Source organism: Macaca thibetana, chromosome 12 (assembly GCF_024542745.1).
Source record: "Macaca thibetana thibetana isolate TM-01 chromosome 12, ASM2454274v1, whole genome shotgun sequence".
Lineage (NCBI taxonomy): Eukaryota > Metazoa > Chordata > Mammalia > Primates > Cercopithecidae > Macaca > Macaca thibetana.
Genome location: NC_065589.1, coordinates 6,280,546 through 6,293,014, shown reverse-complemented (window position 1 = coordinate 6,293,014; position 12,469 = coordinate 6,280,546). Strand labels below are relative to the sequence as shown.

Sequence of the window (12,469 nt, the reverse complement as noted above, 5' to 3'; positions counted from 1 at the left end):
TGGCGTGAGTTCCAGGCCAGTGTCTTCCATTCCCCAGGCTGATGTATGGAGGGAGAGGGAATAGCCCCTGCCCATGAATGAGCCAGGTTTCTGATAACTCCAGGTGTGTGACACCTGGGACAAAACACTGCCCTACATTTCTCTTAGACGTGGGACCTGGTGGAGAGCCCCGTCATTCCTGCCATCCATTTTGCATAACTACTTGCGGACCTTTTCAAGTTTTTATGCAATGCAGCAACTTCGCCAGCAGAGGGAGCGAACTACTAGAATCCCAGATTAAATAATAAATGAGTTCTCTGAACACTTTCTGAAATGACAGGGCAATCAAGGCTCATTTGGGGAAGAAAAGATTGAGCTTCCACTCTTTATCCAAATCATCTCTACCTGCGAAAAGTGATGTATAATACATAAGGATCAAAAGTGATTAAAATCCTTATGAATTTAATCAGAAATTCACAGTTAACCACTATTTGCTTTGGTGCAAATTGATGTGGAATAACAATCTCGTGTATCTGCACATTTTTTTTTTAACTTGTGGGAAATTTGCTGGTGATTTGTGGGGGGAAGTGGCGGGTCGGGGGGACCATTGAAAGGAGAGAAAAGAAGGAAGGAAGCAATTGAAACAGGACTCCCTGGAGGCCCCGAATGCTGTGCACTTAGCAGTTCTGTTGACGATCTTTGTTCATAAATTTTGGGTCTTTTGCTATTTATTATGATGAACAATAGGAAATCCTAATAATAACTCCTATGTGTGCCATTTGCTTTAACTGAGCAGAGTTCTCTAAATTGTTCGTTACCTCTGAATCGTATGTTTGGGTGGAAAATCCCTCTCCCCTTTCTTCCACGCTTTCTTTCCTTTCCTTCCAAACTATGCCTCATAAAGTCAGACCACAGAACCCTTTCAAATACAGAGAGGACAGACAGACAGAGACCACTACAGAGAGCCTCTGTGTTTCCTTACTTGCTTGAAAAGGCAAGGCCTTCTCGAAAAGTAGAGGTAGGCCCTGGTAAGGGCCTCCTTTGGAGGAAAGAAAAGGCCAAAGTAAGGCATGAGAAAGTCCTCACCGTCTTTTCTGCGTTGGGAACTTTTTTGTAGAAAGTTTTTTCTGTGTCTTCAATCCACACCACGGAGGGCTGGAGCTGTCGAGCCACCTGCAGAGGAAAAGGCAGGGCCCTGCTTGTAAATGCACTTCCCTCTCAGGTGTGCAGAGCCCTGGTTGTAAATGTGCTTCCCTCTGGGGTGTGCAGAGCCCTGCTTGTAAATGTGCTTCCCTCTGGGGTGTGCAGAGCCCTGCTTGTAAATGCACTTCCCTCTCAGGTGTGCAGGGCCCTGCTTGTAAATGCACTTCCCTCTCAGGTGTGCAGAGCCCTGCTTGTAAATGTGCTTCCCTCTGGGGTGTGCAGAGCCCTGCTTGTAAATGCACTTCCCTCTCAGGTGTGCAGGGCCCTGCTTGTAAATGCACTTCCCTCTCAGGTGTACAGAGCCCTGCTTGTAAATGCACTTCCCTCTCAGGTGTGCAGAGCCCTGCTTGTAAATGTGCTTCCCTCTCAGGTATACAGAGCCCTGCTTGTAAATGCACTTCCCTCTCAGGTGTGCAGGGCCCTGCTTGTAAATGCACTTCCCTCTCAGGTGTGCAGGGCCCTGCTTGTAAATGCACTTCCCTCTCAGGTGTGCAGAGCCCTGCTTGTAAATGTGCTTCCCTCTCAGGTGTGCAGGGCCCTGCTTGTAAATGTGCTTCCCTCTGTGGTGTGCAGAGCCCTGGTTGTAAATGCCCTTTACTCTTAGGTGTACAGAGCCCTGGTTGTAAACATGCTTCCCTCTCAGGTATACAGAGCCCTGGTTGTAAATGCACTTCCCTCTGGGGTGTGCGGAGCCCTGGTTGTAAATGCACTTCCTTCTGGGGTGTGCAGAGCCCTGGCTGCAAACCTGCTTCCCTCTGGGGTGTGCAGAGCGCCGGTTGTAAATGCACTTCCCTCTCAGGTGTGCAGAGCCCTGGTTGTAAATGTATTTCCCTCTGTGGTGTGCAGAGCCCTGGTTGTAAATGCACTTCCTTCTGGGGTGTGCAGAGCCCTGGTTGTAAATGTATTTCCCTCTGTGGTGTGCAGAGCCCTGGTTGTAAATGCACTTCCTTCTGGGGTGTGCAGAGCCCTGGTTGTAAATGCACTTCCCTCTCAGGTGTGCATCTGCTCTCCCAGGAGCAGGGCGAGACGCTCCCTGTCCGGCTCCTCAGCTGTGCTGCACAGGCACAGGAATGTTCTGCAGCTGGAAACCTGCCCCACCACGTCCCCTCCTTCACAGCAGCAGAAGTCCCCCTCCCTCCCTAACCCCTCCTCTCTCAGTCCTGTTCTGACAGGCAGGACAAGCTTGAGGACAAACATTCTGCTCTAGGACCCCAACATCCTCTCAGTTTGGCTTGAAAGAAACCCCCAGTTTTCTGCTGAAAATGAATGGAGAACTGGGCCATGAGTTTTAATTACCGCCTCTGGCCGTTCCCAGGTTTATTCAAGTTTGCTTACCATGAGAAAAACCCGTTTCAGCACTCGGGCCCCCACGAGGCTATTTGTTCATCTCTGTTTGGCTGTGCCTTTGTGGCCCAGGCTCCCCCTGAAAGGCGGCTCCGAGCCCCTCTGGACAAGCAGGGCCTCACGACAGAGCTGGGATGGGACTTACCGTGGGCCCATGAATAATTGCTGTACACCTAACAATCTCTTCAAAGCACCCCCATGATAGCGAAGTTCAGGTATTTTTGCAACAATTTGTGCTTTGTGCGAAATTGTGACAGATAAAAGCCGTGGTGAACACAGCGTTATGTACTCCTATTTTTATATTTCTTAAAACATCATTAAGGCAGCAGGCATGATTTTAAACCAAGACAGTCATTCAATGAGTGATGGAAAAATCACTAGGGACACTCCACTGTGTCTGCCTCCCCGTCATTATGTACGAAGTGGCAAGTCGGGGCTATAAAGCAGATTATGCACCTTCAAAGGCAGAAGTGGGCACTGATTGAACTGGATCCTTGCGCTGGCCCAACGCCTGGGCCGGCTGCATTCCCAGGCCCCAGCACACACGGACATTCAGAGAGAAAAGAGTGCCAGCCACAAACACTATTTGGTAGGTGTTGTTTTGCAGACCCAGAGTCACAGAATTTAGGAACTCAGAATCCCAAATTTCAATCCTGATCCCTGAGCCGGTGTGGTGTGATAACTGCAGTGAGTGAGCTGGCAGACGTGTGCCAGGCATCAGCCACCCATGTGCCCAGCATCACACATGGCCAGAGCCAGCACACACCTGGCGCTGCCTCCCCCTGGAGGCCTTCGCACATGTGGAATAACCTGCTCATCTCATCTGAACCCTACGAAGCAGGAACCACTGGTATCATCCCTGTTTGCAGACGAGGAAACCGAGGCTTGCAGACGTTAAGTGACGGCCCTGGTCACACAGGTCCAGTGTGGCAGCAGCAGGACTGGAGGCCAGGCTGGGGGCTGGACTCTGTGCTGGCACCTAAGGCAGCCTCCATGGGTTCCCTCATCTACTCTCACCACCACTGTGAGGGGCCAGCCCTAGGACCTCTGCTTCGGAGCTGAGAACTGAGGCCCCAGAGACGAGTAGGTGGTCATGTTACAGTGGGGAGCTAGTCGGGCATGAGCAGGGCAGGAGAGGGCTCCTTCCAATACATACACACACCAGCAATGTCAGGTGACCATCCCATGACGGGTAGGAGGTTGTTTACTGTCTCTATAATAATCATTGGTCACAGCCTGCACTAGCGAAAGGCAGTCTCCCGATAAACAGAAACACCGGAAGCTGGCGATCAGCAGCTTCCCAATAAGATCTCAGGGGTTGGGCCAGTGGGTTCAAGCATGCGCATTAAGAGGCAAAATGGTGGAGTTTAAGTGGTCTAGGACCTTCCAGGGACATTCGACTGGTAAGGGAAGAACGTCTCAAGTGAGCATGTGCATAGCTCCAGTAAACACACTGCGCATGCTCCCTCCCGGCCACTGTGCATGCGCACAGCACACCTCAAGGGAAGAATCAGGGGAGAAGGGGCGAAAGACCCCAGAAGCACGCCAACATATAAAACCCAGGCTGGAGTGCAGTGGCGCGATCTTGGCTGACTGCAACCTCTGCCTCCCGGGCTCAAGCGATTCTCCTGCCTCAGCCTTCCGAGTAGCTGGGTTTACAGGGGCCTGGCTAGTTTTTGTATTTTTAGTAGAGACGGGGGTTTCACCACTTTGGCCAGGCTGGTCTTGAACTCGTGACCTCAAGTGGTCCGTCCGCCTCGGCCTCCCAAAGTGCTGGGATTCCAGGCGTGAGCCACCGCGCCCGGCCAGTGCACCTGTCTTTCAAGTCACCCACCCTGCACTCTTCCAAGTATCCCTTCCTTCCTTTCCTTCCTGCTCTAAAGCTTTCTAATAAACTTCCACTCCTGCTCTCAAACTTGCCGAGCCTGGTCTCTCCTTCTGCCTCCTTGGTCCAATTCTTTCTTCTGAGGAGGCGAGAACTGAGGTTGCTGCAGGCCTGTATGGATTTGCCACTACTAACATACTTCGGTGCCGCATGACTTGGATACGTTTTGCTGCTAACAAAACCCAAACCCTCATCTTTAAATCCCAGAGGCCTCGCCCTCTTCCTTCATGGGCCATCACTTCTACGTCAGATACCAGTAAATACACTGTGTATGTTCCCTCCTAAGTGCTGGCAGGCCACTGTGCATGCGGACAGCACACCCCAAGGGAAGAATCAGGGGAGAAGGGACGCAAGACCCCAGAAGCACGCCAACATATCAAACTCCGGCTGGAGTGCAGGGGTGCGATCTTGGCTGACTGCAACCTAGAGCACCAGACCTCCTACCCTTCTTTCTGCTAAATGTAGGGGTGACCTGCATTCGTGGGCATTTTATTTTGGCCTTGCCACTAGGATTTTATTTTTTGGCATGATCAGGGAACATTTTTACACTGCTGATGGGAATGTAAACTCGTACAGCCGCTGTGGAAAACAGTGTGGAGATTCTATAAAGAAGTAAAAGTAGAACTACCATTTGATCCGGCAATCCCACTACTGTATCTACCCAGAGGAAAAGATATGAAAATGATACTTGCACATGGATGTTTATACTTGCACATGCAGCACAATTCACAATTGCAAAATTGTGGAACCAACCCAAGTGCCCATCAGTCAATGAGTGGATAAAAAACTGTGGTATGTATATGCGATGGAATACTACTCAGCCATAAAAAGAAATGAATTAACAGCATTTGCAATGACCTGGATGAGACTGGAGATTATTATTCTAAGTGAAATAACTCAGGAATGGAAAACCAAACATCATATATTCTCACTAGGACGCAAAGGCCTAAGAATGACACAATGGACTTTGGGAACCTGTGGGGAAGAGTGGGAGGGGGGTGAGGGATAAAAGACTACAAATAGGGTGCAGTGTATACTGCTTAGGTGATGGGTGCACCAAAATCTCACAAATCACCACTAAAGAACTTACTCGTGTAACCAAATACCACCTGTACCCTAATAACTTATGGCAAAAAATAAAAAAATAAAAAAAAATCAAAATCTGAAATCTCAAATCAATGCGTAGGTTATTACCTATAGCACCTGCCAGTGGACTTGAGAAGCAAGTCTATTTCAAAGCCTAGCCGAGAAGACTAGCTGATGAGGAGAAACACCAAGCCGGGTGCTTTGCCCCCGAGCTTTCATCAATGAAACAGACAAAATGCTACAGGAAAAAGGAACTCTCTCCTCTTCTCTCTTCATCTTTGATTTTTTAAAAAAAAGCTTAATAAAATCAGCTCTCTGGTAGATCACAGCAAAGTATTACGTGATTCTCTAGCTTAAACATTCTGTGCTTCTACAAAGAAAGCTTTTGCATAAAATGTAGATTCCAAGGGGCCTCTGAGTTCTGGTCAGTGTGCAGCAGAAAGTCGCGGCAGGAGGGAAATCCAGGAGAAAATGCAGGGCGTGCTCAAGGGCCTTTGGAAATGGAGCTCGACGCTGTACACTGAACTGAGCTATACTGATCCCGGCTGGGCACCATACCCTCCGCTAGAGTAGCAAGGGCAGGAAGAGGAACGGGATGGGTCCTGTCCGAACAGGGTCACTCCAACCGGGAAGCGCACCCAGTCAGGAGCAACAGCACCAGGTGGTGTTGACAACAACACGTGCTTGAAAGTTGGAGAAAAGAGATCCCCGTGCGCGGAGTCTCACAGCAGCAGGTAAGAGAGGAGGGACCGAGTACAAAGCCTCTTTCTTTCACTGACAGTTCCGTGCTTCTCACTGGGATCACCCGGGGAGCTTTGGAAAATACGACCTCCAGGTCCCAGTCCTGGAGATTCTAGTGTGACTGGGGTGTCGTGCGGCATCCGCAGTTTTTAAAGCTCCCCAGATGATGCTGAAGAGCAGCCACGGTCAGGAAGCCCCACCCGGAAGCAGAGATGTCTATTATGCGCTGGCTTAGGCACAGGTGCCCAAAGACCCTGCCCTGGTTTCTCTGCACTCTCTCAATACCACCTTGAGGGCTAATCTCATCCACTCTGGTAGCTTCAGTTGGTGTCTACGTGCTGACCACACCCAAATGCACATCCAGAGCTCCAGGCCGGAGGTTCCCATTCCCACATGGAATGGGAAGCCTCAGGAGGCCACCTTCCCTCCCTCCATCCTGTCTCCTGCCGGTTCCCTGTGTGACTCTGCTCCTACCCAAGCCAGAGGCCTGGGTATCCACCCTCGTCTCATTCCCCGCGCCTAACAACCCCACAGTCTATTCATGGCACTTCCTAATCCCTTTCAACTCCAAGTCTTCCATTCTCCCAGCTCCTTGGTGCAAGCCCCCAATTTCCTTCCAACATGGCCTGGGCACTGCTGCCAAGGGACAGAGCTGAAGAGCGAGGAGGGGGCAAGTTCCAAGGGGCCACTGTTCCCTTACAGCTATTTTAAGTCAAAAGCTTCCCTACTTTCAGCCCAAAAGTAAATAAGAACATGAGACGTTGTATGTAAAAAGGTTTACACTTCTTAGAGAAAAGATAATTTGTAATAACAAAGACAAGACCTTATTTTTTTCAGTACCTCTTAAGAATCTTAGTTTTAGAATTGAAATCAATGGAGAAATCATCTTCACATCAACAACTGTCTCTTCAGATTGGATAAAGAAAATGTGGTACATATGCACCATGGAATACTATACAGCCATAAAAAAAGAACAAGACCACGTCTTTTGCAAGAACATGGATAGAGCTGGAGGCCATTATCCTTAGCAAGCTAATGCAGGAACAGAAAACCAAATACCACTTATTCTCACTTATAAGTGGGAGCTAAACAGTGTGAACACATGGACACAAAGAAGGGAACAACAGGCCCTGGAGCCTCCTTGAGGGTGAAGGTTTGGAGGAGGAAAAGGAGTGGAAAAAATCATTACTGGGTACTGGGCTTAATGCCTGGGTGATGAAATAATCTATACAACAAACCCCTGTGACACAAGTTTACCTGTGTAACAAACCTGCACACATACCCCTGAAATAAAAGTTAAAAACACAAACAAAAACAACCGTCTCTCGTCTTAGCTGACTGCACTCGTGGCTGCTGTGGATTACTTCGCACGATGTCCACGTGGCAAGCAATGGGTTTTCCATAGTTCCTATTGGGACCTCTATTTTCTCAACCCAGATGGGAATTGCAGATGTGAATACCAAGAATTTCAGCATTAACTTTTCTCTTTCTGCTCTTAACAAACGAAGCTGCGCAGCCTTGAAACAGGAATCGTACTAACTTGGAATGATTTGAGACTCACAATCTTGTTTCCAGCATCTGATTCTAAATCAGTTGTTTTGAAAACGGTGGCACCGTTCTGTTGACTGTGACGTCAGTGATTGTTCCTTTAAGTTGGAGCTCCTTCAGAACTAATGGGGGAATTCCATGCTTCCTGTATTTTTAACACACACCTGTGAAGGAATTCCTTTCCCTAGTTCACCAGCTTTGGGGACACACAGGTTGTACGGGGCACTCTGGAGTGATGTGGTTTGGAAGGGCTCAATTATTACCAAACAAAACAGAAAACGCTTTCCAAGAGTGTTCTCGGATGAAGATAACAATACAACTAACGTTTGTTTGCCAAGTGCTCTGGCGTCCAGGACACCATTTCCATCCTCGCTGGATACATGCTCCATGAGTGCCAACCACACCCCGCGGCTCTGCCCTTTCACAGATGAGGCTGCTGAGGCAGAGCCAGGTGAGGAGTGAGTCACGTGCTGGCTCAGCAACTGGTAAGTGCTGGAGGTGGGAGTGGGATCTGGGTCTGCCCAGCACCCACAAGGCCTTGCATGGCCACCACATTGCCAGGGGAGACGGGATGCCTATTCTAAAGTGTTTCTCTACCCTTGACCTGTATCATCCGCTACCATCTTTCATCCTAGCAGGAAGAATCCTAAAGCCATCACTGTCTTGCCTTCCAGAGCTCGGATCTCTGGCTTTCCTGACCTTCCCCTGGGGAAGCTGAGGGGGGCTGCTGGTCGCGGGACCCCTGGTGACCATGTTCAGGTCTGACCACAGAGAAGACAGGCATGGAAACTGAGGCAGTGTCACGTGGAAGCTGCTTTGTCCAGGAGGGATGAAAGGGACAGAGGTTGCTTCTCTTGGAGAAGAGAAGACTGGAGGCAGGTAAGTTTGCTGTTTTCAAATGCGTGAAAGACTGCCATGGGGAAGAAAGGTTTTGCTAAGTTTGGCCCTGAATGTAGAATGAAGGCTGTTCTTTCATTTCTTCCTTTATAAGACGTTTACAGAAGAGCTTTGATGTGCCAGGCACTGTGCTAGGTGCCAAGGTCACAAAGAGTAATAATGCAGGGTCCCTGACCTCCAGGAGCCCACCTGTGGTAGGAGAGAGCAGACCTGAGGTTGAGGGTGTTCCAAGGAAATCAGGATGTCAGTGAGGGCCACCAACGACAGAAAGGGGGAGAAGTGGGCAGGTGGGGGGAACTAGGAATGGAGACCACAGATAGCAGTTAAAGCAGACAGGCCTTCCAAGGTCTCCAGAAGATCAGATGGTCTGAAGTGGGGGGAAGCGCCCTGCTCGGGCCAGGAGTCAGGGCACAGGGTGAGGTGTCCTCACTTGGGGCACACGGGGAGTGCCTGGCACTTCTGGAAGGGGTCAGAAAAGTGCGTGGCCACGCTACAGAGGTTGCTTGTATCCTAGAGGCTGTGGAAGGCATGGAAAAGACTTAAATCAAGAACTTTGATCCTTTTTATGTTACAGAAGAATCCCTCTGGGGAGTGTGTAGAGGAGGATGTGGTGGGAGCTGTGCCGGCCTCGGGGAGCAGGCAGGTGTGGGCGGTGGCACAGTGAGGACAAGGCCCAGGCAGGGAGGTGCTGCGGGGCTGCTGCAGGGAGAAGATGAGAGTATGCAGCGGGGGATAGGCAGGGCGGGATGGGGAGGGCAGGACTGGCCAGACTCGATAACAGTGGGTTGTGGGTTGCGGGAGGGGGCTCGATGCTAGATGTGCAGAGGATGGTAATGAGGTCAGTGTCGGCTGCCATGAGCCCCCGCACAGTGGGGCAGGCAGGGAGGGCTGCTGGGGCCAGAGAGGAGGAGAGAGGCAAGGGCCGGAAAGGCCTCCAAGGCCACAGCAAACCACCAGCAGTGGACGCCTCGAGTGGATGGAAGGAATTCCCGAGTAAAGGGGGACAGTGGATGAGGCCAGGAGAGGGTGGCAGAGAGCCCAGGGCCACACAGGGAAGACGATGATAGAGGAGGAGGTCTGGGCTGCCAAGGGGCAGCAGCTGTGGGGAGAAGGGACGGGTCTGGAGGGATAGCCAGCCTCGAAACCAGGGGGCCAACAAGCGGGGGAGGGGGGCGGCCAACGGTGGCCCATGCTGGCCAGAGAGTTTGGTAATGAGGAGGTCACTTGTGGCCTTGGCAGGGAGTGGAGGGAACAGAGCCAGGTGACAGGGAGGGCTCCTGCAGAAAGACGGGCAGACAGTAAGCCTGGGGAGGATGTGCCACTGGAGTAGCCAGTGCCCAGGAAATGTTTGCGGATAGCATGGGCTAGGGACAGAAGGCAGGAGGATGGGCTGGGAGGAGAAGGGCTCATCTTCCTTGCACCACAGACACCAGAGGGCAGGGTGGCTGCTGCCGCAGAAAGTGTGCAGGCCACACAAGAAATGTTTGCAGGCACCTCTGCTGGGAATAAGATCTGCTCTTACAGTTTGCGGAAAAGCAGTGTTCTTTAGTAAAAATCTCAGAATATACAGAATGGCATAAACAACACCTTTTCTCCCTCCACCTAGAATCAACCGTCGAACATTTCCTGTCCTTACAGATCCTTTACGAAAATGGGATCTTGTTCAACACATACTGCTTTATGGGCTGCTTTGTTCATGTCATATGAAAGTTATTTCTCCATTATCAATTTTAACAGGAAGCACCAGGTTTAGGGTTCTAATTAATCCCCTGTTTTTGAACGTATAGATGGTTTCCATCTTTTACTACTCCAAATAGTATTTATTTAGGGCACCTGGCTGAGAATTTCCTTAGAATGACTGCCAGGAGAGGCTTCCAGCTGGAGGCGCCCGGACGTTCTGGGCGTGTCGTTTTTGCGTGTGCTGCCGCAGTGCCCTCCTGGGGTTCCATCTGTTTACACTGTCCCCAGGAATAAATGAGGGCTCTGGCTTTCCACACTCTTCTCCTCAACAAGGATTAATAATAAAAAACTCTCTGCCAATTTGCTAATGAAAAATGGTATCCTTTGCTTTTCTAATTTTCATTTAGCTATGAAAAGGCTTCATTGAAATTACCCACAGATAGTTTGAGGTCATGGACAATTACATTAATTAATTCATAATTGAACTTTCCAGAGTTCTGTTGGATAGTTCCCTTCGCCTGCCAGTAGAGGGCTCTTCGCTCCTATCAAATATGACTAGAGGGTTTTTGTTTTGTGTCAATTATGAAATAAAGACAAATCGCCACCGTGTGCTTTTTCAAATGCTAGCAAGTTCTAGCAAAGAACTAAAGACCTCTCCATCCACATGCATTTTATGGGATTGATCTTTTGTATTTTCCAAAGAAACACTGTCAAACCTTCACCATCAGAATTAGATTCTCAGGGGATAATGCTCAACAATTAAAACCTGTTTGTGTTTCGGCACGCATGAGTTATGAAGATGCTCTGCCCAGATGACCCCTGGACATTTTGGAGGTTCTCTCTGAAAGAATCCTATTTTGCCTGCCAAGGAGAACTGCAGGAATAAAACAGCTACTTGTTTTTTTCAGCTGCTGTGTCTCAGCTGAAACTCATTCACTCATTCATTCATCCCACACGTATTTACGGTGCATCTGAGAGCTCTGTGGTAGGAGGCAGGGGTGTCTGGGAGTTGGGAGACATGGTCCCTGCCTGTCTGCCTGTGTCTGAATGGGCGACGCTGAGTGAGGTGCTGCGGGGTTAGGGAGGGTACGGGGGAGTGAGGCCTATTTGCAGGGGGAGAGGGTTCACTTTCCCATACTGTGGTCACTTGGATTCTGTTTAAATAGTTCATATGACACTTTGGCCTGCATTTCCACTATTGAAAAATTATATTTTAAGTTTCTATTTCCTTGTAATACCTTTTATGTACTTGCAGAGGTTACTTCAAGTCCTCACTGCAATTAGCTGGACATAAACCATAAATGATCATCAAAAGAAGGGCAGAGGTATACTACAAAGAGAAGCCTGGCTGGGCTGACCCTGGGTGGGATGGGAGGTAAACTGAGGCAGAGCAAAGAACCAGAGAGGAGCTGGGATGCAGCGGCTCACAGGAAAGACTGGGCAGAGTAACTAGGACAGGACATGAATGTATGTGTATGTATATGTGGTCAATGTGTGTGTCAGTGTATGTGACAGTGTGTGTATGAGTGTGTGTACATGTGCGTGTGCATGTTAGTGCATATGAGCATGTGTCAGTGTGCACATGTGTGCGTGTTAGTGTGCACACATGTGCGTGTTAGTGTGCACACATGCACATGTGCGTGTTAGTGTGCATGTGTGTTAGTGTGCGTGCATGTGCGTGTATGTTAGTGTGCACCTGTGTGAGTGTATGTTAGTGTGCGTGTGTGTGTTAGTGTGCATGTGTGTGTTAGTGTGCGTGTGTGTGTTAGTGTGCGTGTGTAAGTGTGTTTGTGTGTGTGTGTGTCGGGGGCAGGCTGGTGCTAGTAACAGGAACATGTCGATGCAATTAGTGCTTCTCCAGACTGTGTTCAAGGGGAAGGTGTTGGATGGTGGGGGGCGTCAGGCTTACAAACCACCTGAACTTAACTCTTGAAGCCCCGTCTCCTCCCCAGCCCTCTGCCCACCACACCGGGCCAATGAATTCTCGCCAGGTGGCACGGACTCTGGCCAGCTTGGAGAAGCCTGTGTCCAAAGCCATTCTTAACTTCCCAAGGCACCTCCATCGCCCCCACCCCGAGTGTTTCCGGGTTGCCTAAACATTTTGAA

At 49.8% G+C, this 12,469-nt stretch overlaps 1 protein-coding gene across 3 annotated transcripts in view; it reads right to left on the bottom strand.

Annotated features, from left to right (window-relative positions):
• IQCA1 (IQ motif containing with AAA domain 1) overlaps positions 1–12,469 on the bottom strand; it is a 166,811-nt gene that overhangs the window by 19,593 nt on the left and 134,749 nt on the right. For all 3 annotated transcript variants that reach the window (XM_050751654.1, XM_050751655.1, XM_050751656.1), the window contains one exon: positions 1,066–1,152. In XM_050751654.1, the coding sequence (XP_050607611.1) occupies positions 1,066–1,152 (87 nt within the window). The remainder of the gene's footprint in view (positions 1–1,065; positions 1,153–12,469) is intronic.